The sequence below is a fragment of the Alexandromys fortis genome, unplaced genomic scaffold (genome assembly GCF_014885135.2).
Source record: "Alexandromys fortis isolate MF-2015 unplaced genomic scaffold, M_Fortis_MF-2015_v1.1 scaffold_222, whole genome shotgun sequence".
Taxonomy (NCBI): domain Eukaryota; kingdom Metazoa; phylum Chordata; class Mammalia; order Rodentia; family Cricetidae; genus Alexandromys; species Alexandromys fortis.
The window spans coordinates 1417551-1436047 of NW_026068108.1; the positions used below are offsets into that span (position 1 = coordinate 1417551).

The window sequence follows — 18497 nt, forward strand, 5'->3', positions numbered from 1 at the left end:
CAACTTCCGGCAACCACATGGTGGCTCACAACCATCTGGAATGAGGTCTGGTGCCCTCTTCTGGCCTGCAGACATACACACAGACAGAATATTGTATACATAATAAATAAATAAATATTAAAAAAAATAAATTATTGGGCTGGAGAGATGGCTCAGCAGTTAAGAGCACTAGCAGTTCTTCCAGAGGTCCTGAGTTCAATTCCCAACAACCACATGGTGGCGCACAACCATCCATAATGAGATCTGGCACCCTCTTCTGGCATGTGGGCATGTATGCAGATAGAATGTTGTATACATAATAAATAAAATAAATTTTAAAAATTATTTACTCTTTTTAGTGAGTGGGTCTTTCAAGATTGGCATTCTTTTTTCTCCTCCTTTTCTTTCCTTACCTTTCTGAAGAGTTGAACCCAAAAATCATTAGGTAGGGGCAAATGAGAGACATTTACATAGCAGGGAGGCCACAATGGCCTCAGGTCAATTTCTGGAGCCCATTAAGTTGAGATGGATGATACAGGTAGTATCAGAATGGTAGCTTAGCAACAGAGTTGGGGCCCAAATAGGGTAAAGAGGTCATTCCACAGGCAGGAGAGAGGAATGGGGCAATGGTGATGTCTTGGAATAGTAAAACCTGGTCAACTAGTGGGAACAGTCGATTCTCTTACTAGCAGACAACGGACACTGGGCTAGAATGTTCTTACAGCTGGGAGTGGTGGTGCGTGCCTGTAAGTCTAATTGCAGCAAAGGTAGGCTGATCTCTGAGTTTGAGGACAGCCAGGTCTACATTAAGAGACCCTGTTTTTTTTTAAAAAAAAAAAAAATAGAGAGAACATGTCAGTATGTTAAATCAGAAGTCAGTTAAGTGTTTGTTATATTGGCGACCTTGTTCAAAGTCTGAATTGCAGCAGTATAAGAAGGAAGTAGAGAAGGATCTTCTGATGATGCCAAGTTCTTTGTGTGTGCGTGTGTGTCTGTGGTTTTTTGAGACAGGGTTTCTTTGTAGCTTTGGAGCCTGTCCTAGAACTAGCTCTTGTAGACCAGGCTGGTCTTGAACTCACAGAGATCTGCCTGCCTCTACCTCCCAAGTGCTGGAATTAAAGACCTGCGCCACCAACACCTGGCTTGATGCCAAGTTCTTAAAACAGTGCTTGGTATAAATAAAATCAGCTCTTTTTTTGTTATTTATTTATTTATTATTAGTGTTGTTATTATTATTATGGTTTTTTGAGACAGTTTCTTTGAGACGGCCTTGGCTGTTCTGGAACTTGCTCTGTAAGACCAGGCTGGCCTCAAATTCACAGAAATCCACCTGCCTTTGTCTCCTTAAAGGTGTGCGCTGCCACCACCCAGCTTCACCTCTTATTTGTGTGTCTTATTTTATTTTATTTATTTGAGACAGTCTATTAGCTCTGGCTGTCCTGGAACTCACTATGTAGACCAGGTAGACCATGAACTATCTCTGCCTGGGAACTGCCTATCTCTGCCTGGGAATGTCTGTTTTTTTAATATTTTATCTTTATGTATTTATTTACATATATTTGTGTGTCTGTATGTATATGACACATCTATGGGAGTACCTGCAGCGGCCAGAAGAGGGCATTGGATCCGCTGGAGCCGTCCTATGTGAGTGCTAGGAACTGAACTCTAGTCCTGGAAGAGCAGTAGATGCTCTTGACCACTAAGCCATCTCTCTAGCCTCTATAGGGAGTATTTAATAAGGTAAGCCCTTTGGGGGATCAAACCCATGGCCTTGTGCTTCCTAGGCAAGGGCTCTAACACTTGCTGTCTCTAGGCTCTTCACAGTGTGTCACCACTGCCTGCAATGTCTGGAAGAACATGGGGTGGGGGGGCGGGTTCCCGCTCTCCAAACCCCACCATTTTTCTGAGCTGATTTCCAGGGGTTAAATTAAAGTGGGTAAGTGTGATAGAATAGGAGAGTACGAGGGAGTTTTTGTGGGATTAATAGAATGTTTCAGCATCTTAATTCTGGGGTTGGGTAGGCTATTCATTGTCAGTGTTGAAATTCACAGAACTGTGTACCAAAACCAGTTATGTTTACTGCCTCTTATTTGAAAATATAAAAGTGAAAATAAAGCCTTAAAAAAATAAAGAATATTCTAACATCAGATATCTGCGCTGACCTGTGTTTCTGCCTTAGTGCTGTTTGTGTGCCCAGGCCTGGCTCCTTGCTTGCCTCATCATCACTCACTGGCTTTTTCCTTCCTCATATTAGATGGGAGCTGGAGGAAGCATCACTGGGCTGAAGTTTAACCATCTCAATTCGAACCAATTTTTTGCTTCCTCAATGGAGGGAACAACCAGGCTGCAGGATTTTACAGGCAACACTCTGCAAGTTTATACCAGGTCAAACTGTTGCAAGTGAGTAGTTTAACTAGTAAGGGAAATGACTTCCATGCTCAAGATGCAGTTCTGCAGAGAACGTACCCAGCCCGGACACAGGGAAGATGGGGTGTTAGCCACTTTGTACCACTCCTTTTCTTCCTTAGATGGCTGCCCTGACTTTGGCCCAGGTGGGTCCTTGCCCTAAGAAAGAGTTCTGGATTCTTGGCACTTGTCCTTGAGGAAACGGTGTAATCACTTCTGTAACTCATGTCCATATTGAACTGGGCCTATACTTTCACTGGATAAGTCAACAGGGCATTTGCTTAGAAAGCATTTACAGAGTAGAGCAGGAATTAAAACTGAAGTTTAGTCATGTATGGTAGCACATGCCTTTAATGCCAGCACTTGGGAGGCAAAGGCTGGGTGGACTACTATGAGTTCAAGGTCAGCCTGGTCTACAGAGTGAGTGTCAGGCCAGCCAGAACTACATAGTGAGGGCCTGTCTTAGAAAGAAAGGAAAGAAAGAAATGCAGTTTTATTACCCTCTATTTTTTGGGGTATGGCTGTATGTTTTCTTGGTGGAAATGTTAATGGGTAGAAGAACTCTCTAAGAACAAGTCCCTGGAGAAATCTCGCCGGAGGCGCAGTTCTGTAAGGGATGAAGAGTGAGGGTGTGCAGTGAGTTTAACCAGCTCAGTGTTGCTCTGGGCTGCCCCACGAGACTGAGAAGCACACCGTCAGGACAAGGGACTGGCTAGACTCCAGTTCTGGCTGTGAATCAGGACCCATGAAGTAGCTTTTTTAAATTATTATTATCATTAATTGTTATTGAGCTCTACATTTTTATCTGCTCCCCTCCCTACCTCTCCCCTCCCCTTCAACCCTCTCCCAAGGTCCCCATGCTGCCAGTTTACTCAGGAGATCTTGTGTTTTTCTACTTGAAGTAGCCCTCTTCCTAGTCTCTTTATGCTTTCAAGAGGAAAAGGTTTCTGGTTGTGTTTGATTTTTCCTAAATGCTTGGGAAGAGGCAGGTGTTCTCTTGTAGCCCCCTGTGAGGAGCAGAGCTGGACAGTTCCTGTTCTGTTTGTCATCTCCTTTGGCCCAAAGAGTGAAGAGTAATGAGCATGAGAACGATCAATAAGGCCTCTTCAGAACCTGGGCTGTGGGGAGCAAACAGCCTTTGGATTTGCTTTATAGCTCTAGATTTGGCTGCTTCGGGGACTAGCAGAGAATTCTGGGCCCAGCAATAATTGGACACATTTCCGAGTTCTGTCACACTCACTCCTATCTTCTGCATAGTAGACAAGGCTGAGTGTCCTTCACCAGAAATTTATAGCCAGACAATTACTCATTGATTCAACAAATACTCATTGAATGCCTGTTAGATACTGGACCTCAGTCTGTCTCAGAGCACTCTCTCCCTCTAGGGTCTGGTTTTGCAGCCTTGATGTTTCTGCCAAGAGCCGAGTGGTGGTCACAGGAGACAATATGGGACACGTGATCCTGCTGAACACAGATGGCAAGGAGGTGGGTACTATGTGGCACGCTCCCACCCCCTAATCCCCCTTTGGTTCTGTGTCTACACCTGAACGAAATTTTTCTCTGCAGCTTTGGAATCTCAGAATGCACAAAAAGAAAGTAGCCCACGTGGCCCTGAATCCCTGCTGTGATTGGCTTCTTGCCACAGCCTCCATAGATCAAACAGTGAAAATCTGGGACCTGCGCCAAATTAAAGGGAAAACCAGCTTCCTCTACTCACTGCCTCACAGGCATCCCGTCAATGCAGGTATGACATCCCAAACTTCATCTCTCTAATAGGCCCTGTCCTTCTCATCACTGGTCCCTAGCTCAACCCTTTACTCCATCCTTACTAAGCTGACGTTTAAGACCCTTTCTGGCTTGGGCCGCACCTTTGATGGTGTGGAGTTTCTACACTATTGTAGTTCATAGTCCAGATTGACCCCTCCTACCCTTATCTAGAAGGTCAGGCAGGGCACCAGGGCTTACGGCAAGGTTCCTTCAGTTTCAGATTGACCCCTCCTACCCTTATCTAGAAGGTCAGGCAGGGTACCAGGGCTTACGGTAAGGTTCCTTCAGTTTCAGATTGATCTAGAAGGTCAGGCAGGGCACCAGGCTTACGGTAAGGTTCCTTCAGTTTCAGATTGATCTAGAAGGTCAGGCAGGGCACCAGGCTTACGGTAAGGTTCCTTCAGTTTCCTGCTTTTCATTCTGTCAGCCTGTTTCAGCCTGGATGGAGCCCGGCTCCTGACTACTGACCAGAACAGTGAGATTCGGGTTTACTCTGCCTCCCAGTGGGACAGCCCCCTGAGCCTAATCTCCCACCCGCATCGTCATTTTCAGCACCTTACACCCATCAAGGTGAGTGACAAAAGGAAGGTCTGTGATTATGGGAATGGGCCAGATTTTGCCAAGCTGGGGAAAGGGTCACATATGCAGCCTACAATCTCAGATGTTGTCTTTCCCTTAATCCTTTGGCTCTGTCTGCTCCTTTTATCCCATTTCTGTAATTCCATTCAGAGTTTAGGTAGGGTCTTATAGTAGCCCAGGCTGGACTGGAATTTGCTCCATAGACCAGGCTAGTCTGACCTAGTAGAGATCACCTGTTTCTGTCTCCCAAGTGCTGTGTATTAAAGGCAGGCACCACCATCCACACCAATCACCTTAGTTTTCTTAGTGTATTTGATAAGCTAATTTCCTAAGCTTTTCAGCCCGATGTTGATCTTACTATGGACATTTTCTATGACCTTGACCTCCTTTGTTCTGCCTTCTGTTTGATTTACCTATGTGTGCAGCTGACCCATAAGTTAGCCAAACCTTGGATTGTCTTGCAGGTATAAGTGGTCCCTAATAGTAGAAATAAGACTCTTAGTTTCCTGATTTAGACCTCTGTTTCATCTGTAAGAGAGAATAGGGTTTTGTGAGGATGAGTCAGGGTACATAAAACATTGGGCACCATGCCTAGCACTTGGTAAGTACTTAAGAGACAACTTAGTATCCCACATACTTCAGATCATTCTACTCAGGAGGTAGATGCAGGTGATCTCTATTAGTTCAAGGCCAGCCTGGTCTACAGAGAGTGTTCCAGGACAGCTACACAGAGAAACAACAAACAAAAACAAAAAATTTCTGAAACCAGGTGCTGTGGCTCATGCCTTTAATCTTAGCAATTGGGAGGCAGAGCCAGGTGGATCTATGGTTTGGTTCAAAACTAGCCATGACTACATTGATATCCTGACACACACACACACACACACACAAAGATTTTTCTGGGGATGTTGCTGAAAGGTAGAGAACTTCCATATAGCATGAACAGTACCTTAGGGAAGGGGGTGGGCACATGAGAACAGGTGTAGTGGTACTCATTGGTAATCCTAGTACCTGAAGGTAGAAGCAGGAGCGTCAGGAGTTCAAGGTCAGTTATTGCTCTCAATAGGCTGTGTCCTCATCCCATCACGTCCACTGATGCCAACATCCACCTGTCAAGTTTTTGCAACTACTTCTAAGCATGTACTAATTCTATTCTTAATTACTGTTTATTTATTTGTTGTGTATGAGTATTTTACCTGCATGTATATCTGTGTACCATGTGCACACCTTGTGTCCTTAGAGGTCAGAAGATGGCATGAGGTCCCCTGGAACTGGAGTTACAGATGGTTGTGAGCTGATGTTTTATGTGCTAGGAAACCCGTCCTGAAAGAGCAGCCAGTGCTCTTAGTCATTGAGTTGTCTCTCCAGCCCAATTGTCTCTCCCTCTTCTTTTGTTTTTGTCTTTCTTCCTTCAAAACTGCCTTGAAGCCATGCATGGAGCACACACCTATAATCCTAGCACTTTAGGTTGAGGAAGGATTGCAGATTTGAGGACTGCTGGGGTTATACGGTACAAAATAATTAAGAACTGTTTTGAAAATAAGTCACACCAATAACTGACAGATCTGTTTTGAATAATGTGAATCAAGGAATGCATGTTTTCTTTCTTCCCCCTTTCTACTCGGACTGCACATCTAAGTCTTTGTTATCTGTGGGTAGAGAAGGATCAGTTGTAGAGTCACTTAAGAACCTAATCCTATTTGGTGTTATTTCCTAGAGGCTTATCTCTTAGGTTTAACTATGTTAGTCTTTTTTTTTTAACCTATGTTAGTCTTAACATTTGTTAAGAGCCAGAGGTGTTTAGTGGTAAAGCCCTTGCCTAGTATGCACAAGGTCCTGGGTTCAGTCCCCAGAATTGCAAAACAGACAAACAAACTAACAATAACAAAACAAAAATGCCCAAGTTGGTATGACCTTAAGAAAATGCAAGAGAGGAGTGGGAGAGATGGCTCAGTGCTGCTCTTGCAGAGGACCTGGGTTCAATTCCGAGCACCTACATAGCAACACACAACTGTCTGTAACTCCAGTTCCAGATGATCCAGTGCCCTCTTTTGGCCTCTGCAGGTACCAGCTGCACATGCAGTACACTTATATACATGCAACCAAAGCACTCATACACATAAAATAAATCTTAATCAGATGGTGCGCACATTTTCCCCCTTCTTCTGTTTTTGTTTTTCCACACAGGGTCCTGGAACTCGTTCTGTAGAACAGGCTGGCCTCGAACTCACAGAGATCCACCTGCTTCTGCCTCCCAAGTGCTGGGATTAAAGGTGTGCACTGCTGCCACTACCACCACCACCCACCCAGCTGGGGCATGTGTTTAATCCCAGTAGTTTAAGGCCATCCTGATCTACAGAGCAAGTTCCAAGACAACCAAGAGTACTCAGAGTAAGACACTATTCAAAAAAAAAAAAAAAATATGGGCTGGAGAGATGGCTCAGAAGTTAAGAGTGCTGGCTGCTCTTCCAGAGGTCCTGAGTTCAATTGCCAGCAACCACATGTTGGCTTACAACTATCTATAATGAGATCTTGAGCCCTCTTCTGGTGTGTAGGCATTCATGCAGGTAGAACAGTGTATACATAATAAATCTAAAAAAATAAAAAATAAGTAAAATAGAAGCTGGGCAGTGAAGGCCCACACCTTTATTCCAGACAGAGACAAGTAGATCTCCGTGAGTTCAAGGCTAGCCTGATCTACAGAGGAAGTTCCAGGACAGCCAGGGCTACACAGAGAGATCTTTAGAAAATTAAGCCCACTTTCATTCATTTCATGCCTGTATACTCATGCCACAGTAGGCAAAGTGGTCAGATTTGCTTTTCCCCTCCCGCCACATAGGCCCCAGGGATCAAACTCAGGTTATCACGCTTGGTTGGGGTCAGATGCATTTATCTATTGAATCATCCAGATGGCCCTCATGTTTGTGTTATATGAGGTATTGGGTTCTTATTGGCCTTATTAGTAGTTAAAAAATTGGGAAAAATATGCAGAGAGAGAGAGAGTGTGTATGTGTGAGGCTGGGACCAAACACACAGTCTTGTGTATGCTATGTAATAAGTACTCTGCCACAGAACTAAATATCCAGCCCTTAAAGAATATTTTGTATGTTGAGGCCAGAGGTTGACATCAGGTATCTTCTTCAGCTGTTCCCCACTTATTTTTGAGATGGGGTCTCTCACTGATTTGGCTGGACTAGATGGCTAGCAAGTCCCAGGTGTCCTGTCTCCACCTCCCCAGGTATGATTACAGGTGCATCATGACAAGATTTCTGCCTGGGTCCACCTGTGTGGCAAGCCTATTACCAACTGGGCCATCTCCCCTGGCTTCAAGAATACTGATGTCTCTTTATGTTCTGACCAACCTCTCTCATTTCCTAGGCATCCTGGCATCCGAGGCACAACCTCATCGTTGTGGGCCGATACCCAGACCCTAATTTCAAAAGTTGTGTTCCTTATGAACTAAGGACAATAGATGTGTTTGATGGAGACTCGGGGAAGATGATGTGCCAGCTCTATGATCCAGGATATTCTGGTATCACTTCGGTGAGACTGAACCTTCAAACAGTGATGGGAGGAAGCAGGGAGTTGAGCTATCTTTCTGATCAGAATGTATCCCCATGTACCCTGTTGCCTCTGTACTGCCTTCACCCCACTTTCACACTGAAATTCTTACCTTTGCAGCTCAATGAGTTCAATCCTATGGGGGACACACTGGCCACTGCCATGGGTGAGTAAAAGCAACTGTATCTGAGACTAAGTCTGACCCTATCCCTAGGTTTCAAAAGAGGCTAAATTCACTCTAGCCCTGCCCTATTCATCCCAGGGCATAGGCGATAAAGAAATCTGGGAGACAGTTGTCTCTGGCCCAGATCACTCATCTGGCTTTATGTTAGTCATGACAGTGTGAGGATATTATTCAGTCTGCTAGCTCCCCGTGACAGCCCCAAGCTCTGAGACCAGTAACAGAAGGTGTCAGTCAGACTTCTTTTTTCTTCTAGGCTATCATATTCTCATTTGGAACCAAGAGGAAGCCAGGGCACATGAACATCACAAAAGACAATGAAGAGGGCATGAGACAGCAACACCTGGACCCCACACGTGGGAAGAAGTTCTGTGAGAAGAGGCAACTGTTTGTTAAGGGACCAGACGTACCCAGGGTTGGAGTAGGGGCACTTGTGACGTGGGATACTGTGGGACTAAGATATTGCCATGTTATTGCTCTAGATTTTGCTCCAGAAAAAGGAGCAGAGGTCCTGCGCTAAGGGTCCCTGCTGTCTTTAGACTGGAGCTAAGTTTATCCTAGAAGCCAAGGTACTTTTCTTTTTCCTGATGTGTGGTAGCAGAATAACCAGGGAATTTCTTAAAATTTATGTTCAGTCTTTACATGGCCAATAAAAGCATTTCCTTTGTACACCAACTAAAAAACCCAAAGCAGCTGGGCTTCTGAGCAGACCTAGCACAACCTGTAAGAGTGCTGCTTGGGTGTCAGAGTGAGGGAGACAAGAAAGGCACAGAGCCAGCACTCAGTCAGACCTTCATTTCTTCCGAGTCCCTGCAGCCCTAAACAAGTCCAGTTCAGGTCTGAAGAGCCCAGCCCAGATGCGGGAGACTCACTTCATGATGTGTCTCTCTCCTGCCTGTGTCTTCCCACTCATCCAGGTACAGTACACATAATCTTTCAGACCTGCCCGAGACCCTGCTCAAGCCAAGGGTTGACACTAACAGTAGCCTCAGCCACAGGGAAACTCCGCTGTTGGATGACCCAGTTCTTTGACAGCCACAATTTACACTCCCAGTGATTTGCAGTTTTTGCCTCTAAAAAAAAGTACCAAGGGACAATGTCCTCTATGCCATTTTCCAAAGGTTGGGCTAGAAGACAAAGAGCAAGGAAGGTCAAGCACCGGCTTCAGTTTTGTTTTTTGTATCCCAGGTCCTGAGTGGAAACTGAATCCTAGTCTGTATCTCAGGTCCTTAGGGAGTTTAGGAGAGACAGATCCCATCTGGAGAGAGCCAGTGTCCAGCACAGCGCATGGTAAACACCAGGTGTGTAGATGGTGAGTCACAGGTTCACAGCCCAGGAGAGCCTCACTCATTCATCTGGGCTTAGGTAATCAGGGAGGATCAGCTCACCTCCCCTAGGAAGCAGAGGAAGGGGACTGAGTGGTTGTCAAGCATGGTCTTCCCTGTCTGCAACATGGTGGTAGCCAGGAGGCTGAGCCTGCATCCGGAAGAGGACAGTGAGGAGCAACACTATTAGAAGGAAGAGGATGGAGCCACAGACAGCCAAGGCCACAATCACCTCTGGGCAGGGGAGGGAAAAAGAAAGGTAACATTAGTATTCATCAGACAGATACAAACAGAGCACTACCCCATGCCAGGTCCTGTCTGGACAAAACATGCATCTACAAAGGTGGTCAAGACAGTCTGCTCTTATGGCGTTCACATTCTAGTAAACAAGCATTTGATGGTAATGACACATTAGTGATGTTATATGAGCAAGGTAAGTTACTCAGAAAAGAAATCACTGAGGAAACAGGAGCAGAGACCAGGAGTCAAGAAGTAAAACAGGCCAGGCGGTAGTGGCACACACCTTTAATCCCAGCACTTGGGAGGCAAAGGCAGGCAGAGCTCTGTGAGTTCGAGGCCAGCCTGGTCTACAAGAGTTAGTTCCAGGAGAGGCTCCAAAGCTACAGAGAAACCCTGTCTCGGAAAACAAACAAGTAAAACAGATCTGAGAGTAGAGTGCCACAGGGTGGGGGCATAGGCACACAAGCAAGTACAAAAGGGCCTGATATTGAAGTAGGATTGGGGTTCTGGATTCAGCAAGAAGATATCACTGGAGAGCCGGGCGGTGGTGGCGCACGCCTTTAATCCCAGCACTCGGGAGGTAGAGGCAGGCGGATGTCTGTGAGTTCAAGACCAGCCTGGTCTACAAGAGCTAGTTCCAGGACTGGCTCCAAAACCACAGAGAAACCCTATCTCGAAAAACCAAAAAAAAAAAAAAAAAAAAAAAAGGCCTCAAGTCAGCAGCAGCCATAAATCTGTAAGTCATACCACACAAGTGGAACTTAACTTACCATGGTGATGAGGTAGGGGAGCCATGTGGTTTTAGGATAGGAAAAGAGCTAGGTTTTAGATAGGAAAAGAGCTAGGGACAAGCCTCAGGCCATTCATTGTTCAGTGAAGAGAAAACCATGAAGGAAGTTAAAAGTGAAGACCAGAAGTCATGGAAATGTTACTGTTTTGCAGTGCTGGGTAGGGAATGAATCCAGGGTTTCAAAAATAGTAGCCATGGCTTCTGCCACTAAGCCTTGTCTGCAGCACTCAGAAAACGTTTAAGGAAGGAGAGAAGCTGACTAAATCGGTCATCACAGTAAAAGGTGACACCACTGTTTCAAGTCAGTCTGAGGAAGTAAAGCCAGAATGTAGGTAACTCTTTGAAGATTTTTACCCAGAGGGATCACAGAGAGAAAGTGAGTCTTAGAAGTCTGTTACGCTTTGCAATGGGAGTGATCCAGTAGAGAGGGGAGCATATTCCCGATGAAGGGGAGAAGAGACCAACACAGTCTAAGTGGAGGCTGGACTTGACCACTAGCTTATACAAGCAGGTAAGCTGGTAGATGTAGCAGGACAAGGAGGGTGAGGAACGGGGAGAGTATATAAATACAGTACTAGGGTTGAAGAGGCTGTCCAGGCAAGGGCGGAAGACGGCTGGCCCAGGACATTAGCACAGAAGCAGGTGGCAGCTCACCTGTGTCTGCAGTGTCACTTATGAGCTGGCACTCCTTCTGCCAGTCCTTGGGTATGACAGGCTCTGTGAGGCGAAGGAAGTCCTGCAGTGGGCAGCGGTGAGGGCAGCCAGGCAGGATCAGAGGCCAGGGTGCCTTCTTACTGTCATTCCGAAAGTACATCTCAACTGAGAAATTCCTGAGAGTTAACAGGAGGCAAGATGGGGGATGCTCACCATGCCCAGGATGGAGTCTCTGGGCTGCCTTCAGGGAACACCCTGGTAGTTCCACTTACCCATCATCTTCCTGATACAGTTCAAACATGTGGCAGGAAGCGTAGGGAGCTTGTCTCCCATTGTAGACATTCAGTGCCATTTGCAAAGCAACAAGGGTAGTATCATGCTGTAAGGGAGAAGGGTTGTTTGCTCCTCTGCCTCCCAGGAATGGAATCGGGAAAATACCCAATTCCTGGTTGGACACCAAAGTGTTAGGGATTTGGAGCTTACCGCAGAGTAAACCAGAAGCTTAGGGAATTGAGAGGTGGTCGCCATGAGTGTAAGGTTCTTCAGTATCTGAGCCAGCAGAACTCCTGAAGAAGAGAAATCCCAAGTGTCGGTGTCCTGAACTGTTGCTGATCCGCTTTTCTGACCACCCGCTAGTCTTAGTCTAGTCACCAACCCAGGCAACTCTGCACCGCCCACTGCTAAGAACTGTCAAGTCTACAAGGGACACAGATAAAGCAGGTTAGTAGTACTTAAGACTCAGGTGCAAAAACTTGAGCTAGGAGGCCCTGATCATGACTGCTTTAACAGTATGAATGCTTCCCAGCACCTGAGATGGTGGGCATGCCAGGGCAACTGCTGTATGCAGGTTCTGAAAATGACTGCAATGTCAAAGGTTTGAGAACGCATACCCTTGAATGCTTAAATGAAGCAACTGACACATGCATTGCCCTCGGCCTTTTCTCCAAGGGCCTTAGCAGGTCTCTGCAGGGAGGCATGTGGTTAGGAAAGAGAAAGGGTCTCTGGCATGGCAGGCCAGATGTGGTGGCACACCTTTAATCCCAGGAATCAGAAGGCAGAGACAGGTGGATCTCTGTGGTTTGGGGCTGGCCTGGCTGGAGCTACATAGTGAGACTGTGACTCAGGCGGAATAGTAGAGAACCAGGAGATTTGGGTGACCAGCAGGGATGGCAGAGGGGAGATTTGTTTTTAAAAGAGCAGAGAATTGTCTTAGGCAGAATAGTGTGTGAGAAGCTCCCACAGTAGGTTTTTAATGCTGGAGTTTTGGGGAGGGTAGTGACATGCTGTTTGTGTCACTCACCACCCTGAAGTCGGGCCTTCTGTACTTGCTCGTGGATCCCGAAGAGGAAGAGGAAGCTGAAGTCCTTTAGCTGGCTCAGACGTTGCACGGTTTGGGGTGAGGCCCAGGGCGGCAGGAGCAGCCCATGTGTTTGCTGTGTATCGCAGCGGGCAGGTTAGCTCCCTAGGCCTAGGCCAGAGCCTCTCCAGGGGTGGCTTTCTTCCCCAGGTGGGGAAGGTGCCTGTGTGTGTGAGGGAGGAAGAGGAGAGCAGAGGTGAGGAAGAGGGGCTATTGCAAACATGGCAGACAGCAGGGCATGGGAAAGGGAGCTCAAGCATGAAGAGCAGCCTCAGCAGAGAGAAATCTCACGGTACTGAGCGAGATGGAGAAGGATACAGAGTGCTGACAACTAGTAAACCATTTCCCACTCTGAGGTTCTTTTTACCCAGGAGGGAAGTTCCCAGGTTACATAAGCACTGGCTTGCTGCGCCTTCCCAGTGGGGATGGCAGTAGCCAAGCAATGTGCTCAATTATTGCCCTAGAGATCTGGACCTGCTGAGGAGAGAAGAGTAAGCCCAACAGGCACCCTGGTCAGCTCACCTCACAAAAGAGTGTGTCATACACATTCCAGATGGTCTCTAGGGTCAGGTTCATAAGCCCTGTCTCATTGGCCACCATGTCCAGAAATTGCTAGGAAAAATGGATCAGGAGATCAATACTGTTCTGAGTAAAGCGCAGTCTGATGACTTACACCTCAGCCCCCACTTACTGCATTCTGAATACTCATATTCTTATACTCTGGAGTCTGCCGAGTCTCATTCTGCAGCTGCTCATAATGGGGACATGGACCCAACGGAAACTTTAGCAGCTGCAAATTAAAGAGAAATAGGCAGAGAAGCCTGGATCAGTAGGCCGCGATCATAGTTGTCCCTTCTCTACTCCAGTCCTCTCACTCCTGGCCGGTCTTACCCTGTCTTCAGTGATGGGCACAGTGTGAACAGGGATGGGCTGCCATGAAATGTTAGGGTTGAAACGTTGCACTTCATTGGGAGGGAAGAGTCCAGCCAGGTTGGCCTCAGCACTCATGAGAGTACGGTCAAAGTCAGTGCTTCGCACATAAACCTGTAAATTGGCAACACAGATCTCTCTTTGTGTGCAGAAGCACTCTGGCTTCTCACTGGAGCCCCAGGGGAAACCTGTTCTGGATGGTTACTCAGCACATTTTAAACTTACCATGCATACACAGCCTACCTGGATACTCCCTGTTCCCCAAGGCCCCAAACACTGAGCTATGAGCTATCACCAGTCTGTGGGAATGGCTCTAGTTCAAACCCTCCTTCCTGTTCATCCAAAGCACTCATTTGGTACATCTGAGAGATTTGATTTATTGTGTATACAGTGTTCTACCTGCAGGCACTAGATCTCATTACAGATGGTTGTGAGCCACCATGTGGTTGCTGGGAATTGAACTCAAGACTTCTGGAAGAGCAGTCAATGCTCTTAACCTCTAGGCTATCTTTCCAGCCCTCCTGAGAGATTTTAATACCTGGCTTGTCTCCCATCATGACCAGAGCCCTGCCTTTCTGTGTCTCTCTCTTGAAGAGGCAGCTTCTATCTCTCCCTTTTCCCCATTTCACAATCTATATCTCTCTCTCTCTCTCTCTCTCTCTCTCTCTCTCTCTCTCACTCACTCCCTCCCTCCCTCCCTCCCACCCTCCTTTCACCCTACTACCCATCCCATCCATAACCCAAATTATTGATTAAATAAATATCAAACTTGACTCTGAAAAAAAAAAGTCCTTGTTGGGCATTATGGTACACATTTGCCCCCCCCCCCCCAAACCTGAGACAGGGTCTTACTATATATGTAGCAATGGCTACAGACCCTGCCTATGCCAGAGTTGGACCCTTGGCCAGTTTTGTCTCTTCCCAGACAGAGACAATTCAGACTCCAGAGCAGTATTCTAGACAGCTCTTAAATTTTTGTTCATGGACCAAAATTTCAAGAGGAAATCTAGAGTGCCTAGCCTCACTCTTAGATTCTCTAAGGTCAGAAAATAATTCAAAAATCCCATTCCTCTTGCCGATCAAGTTCCCAGTCTTACCTCTTGTCGGTGGTAAGTGGTGTTCAGAAAGCCATGGTAGCGCTGCCTCAGAGCCTGGCCTAGCTCCCAGTGCTGCAGCATCCCCTCCTGTGGGCAAACCTGAGGGTTAAGGGAGTCCAGAAGGAAGGGATGGCTCACAGGTCCTATGACATTTAAGCATTCTTCCCTTGGCAAGGAGCGAAGTTAAGTGGTCACTTGTTAATGATATTGTCCCGGGCACAGAGTATTGTTAAGAAATCTGGTCATAGGGGCTAGAGAGCTGGCTCAGAGGTTAAGAACACTGCTCTTCCAGAGGACCTGAGTTCAATTCCAGCAACCACATGGTGGCTCACAGCCATCTGTAATGAGACCTGATGCCCTCTTCTGGCGTGCAGGCATACAGAACACTGTACACACAATAAATCTTTTTTAAAAAAAGAAATCTGATCATACCCAGAGAAATAGTTCAGTGTGCTTAGCATAGACAAGGTCCTGGGTTTGACTTCCAAAACCCAAAAACAAAACAACAGTAAAATAGACATCTGGTCCATAAGAACCCATGTGGAAAACTAGCAGTTTAGGGAGGCTAAGTTTCTGGCCTCTGACCCACCTTGGTTAGCTGACCAAAACCCTGGGGCCATTTCTCTTCCTGATAGGGGTCCTTGGGATATGTCTTCACTGGTGACCGATCTCCATGTCGATACAGCTGAGTTAAAAACAATGGTTTGTCTACGGGTCAGAAGGGTCTTCTGGCTAAGGACAGGGCCCACCTCTGCCAATGTAGGAAAGCAAATCTCACTCCCTCTTGGAAGCCTTTCCGCTAAGTAACGGAAAAAGAACCCGAGTTCAGAAGGTTCCTAACAAAGCCATGCAAAGCCAGAAGCACAGGTAGTGCAAGCAATGCATTCTGGAGGAGGAGGCCGCAGTGACTGGGAAAGCAAAGATCTTCGAAGTCGTCTGTATGGGTGACTCTCCACCTTTTGATTACATTCCCATCTTGGGAAGAATCATCCCCGGGAAGAATATACCCCAACATTACTTGGTCGCCCCGTTATGCAAAATGGCCTAGGGCTCCAAATCAATTCTGAATCCAGTCTGGCAATCCACCACAGGCCAACTGCTTCCTAAATCAGTTCTTTCTTTTTCCTTAAGAAGTGAGGACCCCGACCCCAGAGCACAGGCTCTACCCCTCCTTCTACTAGCATAGCCGCCCTTTGCCCTTTCAGCTTTGGAGAACCCGTCGGTGACTCAGTCACCCATTACCAAGGTAACAAAGCGCAGACTCCGGGCCTGGGTAGGTGGCATCACCGTTAGGCACATGCCAAGAAGAAACTGGAGAAGAGCTGCCTGGCTCCAACCAGACTGTCTGCCCGCCATCACCGTTGTTGGCTGTGCAGCAAAGGGGCCGGAACGCCTTGGGCGGTACCTGCTGCAGACGCCCGGATGCATTCGTAAGGACACTTGCCGGAAGTGCATTCTTCGCCATCTTTGTGCGCGCGTACCCGCGCGTGTATATGTGTCTGGTGGATGAAGGCGTAATTTGTTGGTTACGATCGGCGGTGATGGACTAGCTGGGGAATGTAGCGCAATATTTCGAACTGAAAAGGCTTAACGACACCCCCCCTTTTTTTTTTTTTGTAAATGCCCTAGGTCAAGCTTATCTCTTTCACTACCGGGCTGGTGCTTGCCCTGGGCGTGGTCTTAACCTGGGGAGCGAGCGCCTCCCTCGAAAGCTTCTGAGAGTGATCCCGGAGCCTCAGCTGGTGCAGAATTGGGGGGAAGTATAGGACCTCACTTTCTGTGCCTGTCTTCTGTGTGTAGTTTGAGTCTTGGCTCTGGCTGTTTCCCTAAGTGGACTTGTTTGGGGTGCAGGGCACTGCATGTAAACAGCCCTTTGGACTCCCTGAGAATGGCCCGGTCTAGTCTACCATCATTTCCTGTACAAACCTTTAGTTTCCCTCTCACTCCCCAGTTGCAGCCTTCCCTGTCTTTGTCCATTTCTAAATTAAATTAGGCTCAAAACATCATGTTTCCTCTAAGGGGAGTTGGGTTGTATAGGTTGTTCAGATTTCCCAGACCCACTGCACCGAATTCCCATGGGAGGAATTTCAGACAGCTGGGGCTGTAGTTTGATTCAGGTATGTAACTGGATTTCCCACAGAATGAGAGTCAGACATTAGCCTTAAGGATTTAGGGGCAGGTAGCCAGTCTGGCTTCCAGATTTTGTGACTTCAAACCTTATAATGACAGTTTCAGGTCAGATCTTAGGCCCTTGGTATGCTTTTGATGCAGCTCTTCTGACTGTAAGCAAGCCCACCTCAGTATATCTGCCAAGTCTGAGAGAATTGTTACTGTCCCCAGACTCCAGATAAAATTGTGCCTAAATTTTACTTCCACTTGACAAAGACTGAGGAAGTAGAATAACAGGGCTTGAAAACTAGTTTTTAACTAAAGAACAAAACAAAAACACAAAAAGCCCCAAACCCTAGCTAGGCGGTGGTGGCACTCCTCTTTAGTCCCAGCACTCATGAGGGCAGAGGCAGGCAGAATTCTGAATTTGAGGCTAGCCTGGTCTACAGAGTGAGTTCCAGGACAGCCAGGGCTACACAGAGAAACAAAGAAACCTTTCTGTGAATGGGTGTTTTGCCTGCCTGTGTACCTGTGAGATGCGTGCAGTGCCCTCGCAGGCCAAAAGAGAGCAACCAGTTCTCTTAACAACTAAGCCATCCCTCCAGCCTTTTGTTTGTTTTGTTGTTTTTGTTTTTCGAAGCAGGGTTTCTCTGTGTTGTCCTGACTGTCCTGGAACCCACTCTAGATCAGGCTGGCCGTGAATGCAAAGATTAACCCGCCTCTGCCTCCAGAGTGCTGGGATTAAAGGCATGCACAGCCACACCCAGCTAGTTTTTAACTTTCTTAACTACAGGTTCCCTTATAAGTCATATGAAAAATCAGCTCTTTCCTCAGAAAAAGTGACCAAACATGAACATAGAATACAATTTTGCATATAACCTCACGTGATTAACAAAGATCCTCCATAGGTTTATAAGATAAGGATGTCAACCCAGAGAGAAGTGATTTGCCTAAGCTCACACAGTTAAGAGAATTCAAACTTGCTTGATTTTTGTTGTGATTTGTCTTTTGCTACAGACCCTCTGATACGGCCTGCTGTACGCTGGCATTGCAAGTGTGCATGGCCCAGCCAAGCAGTCTTCTAGCCCTCTCTCCCTCCCTTCCTTTCAGATAGAATTAGGATCTCGCTATGTGGCCTAGGCTAGCTCTGACCTGCCTTACCTCCAAATGTCCAAAGCATATGTTGTCACACCTAGTGTGAAATGTAAGTGTTCTGACTTCTGATTGGTATATAATTAGTTGTCCATTTTTTTTTAATGTCTATGAGTATGTTGCATGTGTAGAGGTCAGTCACAACTCCCAGAAGTCCATGCTCCCCCACAATGTGGGTAGTCAGGCTTGACAGCAAGTGCCCTTCTGTACTGAGCCATCTCACCAGCCCACCCCCTTAATATAAAATACCCTGGGCTGTGGTGGCACATGTTTTAATTCCAGCACTGAGGAGGCAGAGGCAGGTGGGTTGCTGAGCTCCAGGCCAGGCTGGCATAGTTCTAGGAGAGCCAGGACAACACAGAGAAACCCT

At 46.8% G+C, this 18497-nt stretch overlaps 2 protein-coding genes across 4 annotated transcripts in view; one reads left to right on the forward strand and one right to left on the reverse strand.

Annotated features, from left to right (window-relative positions):
- The window catches only part of Ddb2 (damage specific DNA binding protein 2), a 36708-nt gene extending 27773 nt beyond the window's left edge, over positions 1-8935 (forward strand). Inside the window, exons 4-10 of one of the 3 annotated variants that reach the window (XM_050124262.1) lie at positions 2234-2379; positions 3771-3870; positions 3952-4129; positions 4580-4722; positions 8110-8274; positions 8413-8458; positions 8730-8935. In XM_050124262.1, coding sequence (XP_049980219.1) covers positions 2234-2379; positions 3771-3870; positions 3952-4129; positions 4580-4722; positions 8110-8274; positions 8413-8458; positions 8730-8794 — 843 coding nt within the window. In that variant the 3' untranslated portion in view covers positions 8795-8935. Of the gene's footprint in view, positions 1-2233; positions 2380-3770; positions 3871-3951; positions 4130-4579; positions 4723-8109 lie in introns of all 3 variants that reach the window. The other 2 variants (XM_050124260.1, XM_050124261.1) reach the window with 2 other exon arrangements.
- Positions 8936-9084: 149 nt separating this feature from the next.
- On the reverse strand, positions 9085-16276 carry Acp2 (acid phosphatase 2, lysosomal). Its single transcript, XM_050124263.1, has 11 exons — positions 16109-16276; positions 15456-15551; positions 14867-14953; positions 13731-13883; positions 13531-13629; positions 13362-13451; positions 12783-12915; positions 11966-12048; positions 11755-11861; positions 11483-11658; positions 9085-10032 (listed from the first exon to the last, which is right to left on the reverse strand). Exons 1-11 carry the CDS (start codon positions 16220-16222, stop codon positions 9899-9901), a joined length of 1272 nt encoding a protein of 423 aa, XP_049980220.1. The 5' UTR covers positions 16223-16276; the 3' UTR covers positions 9085-9898.
- Positions 16277-18497: the final 2221 nt, after the last annotated feature.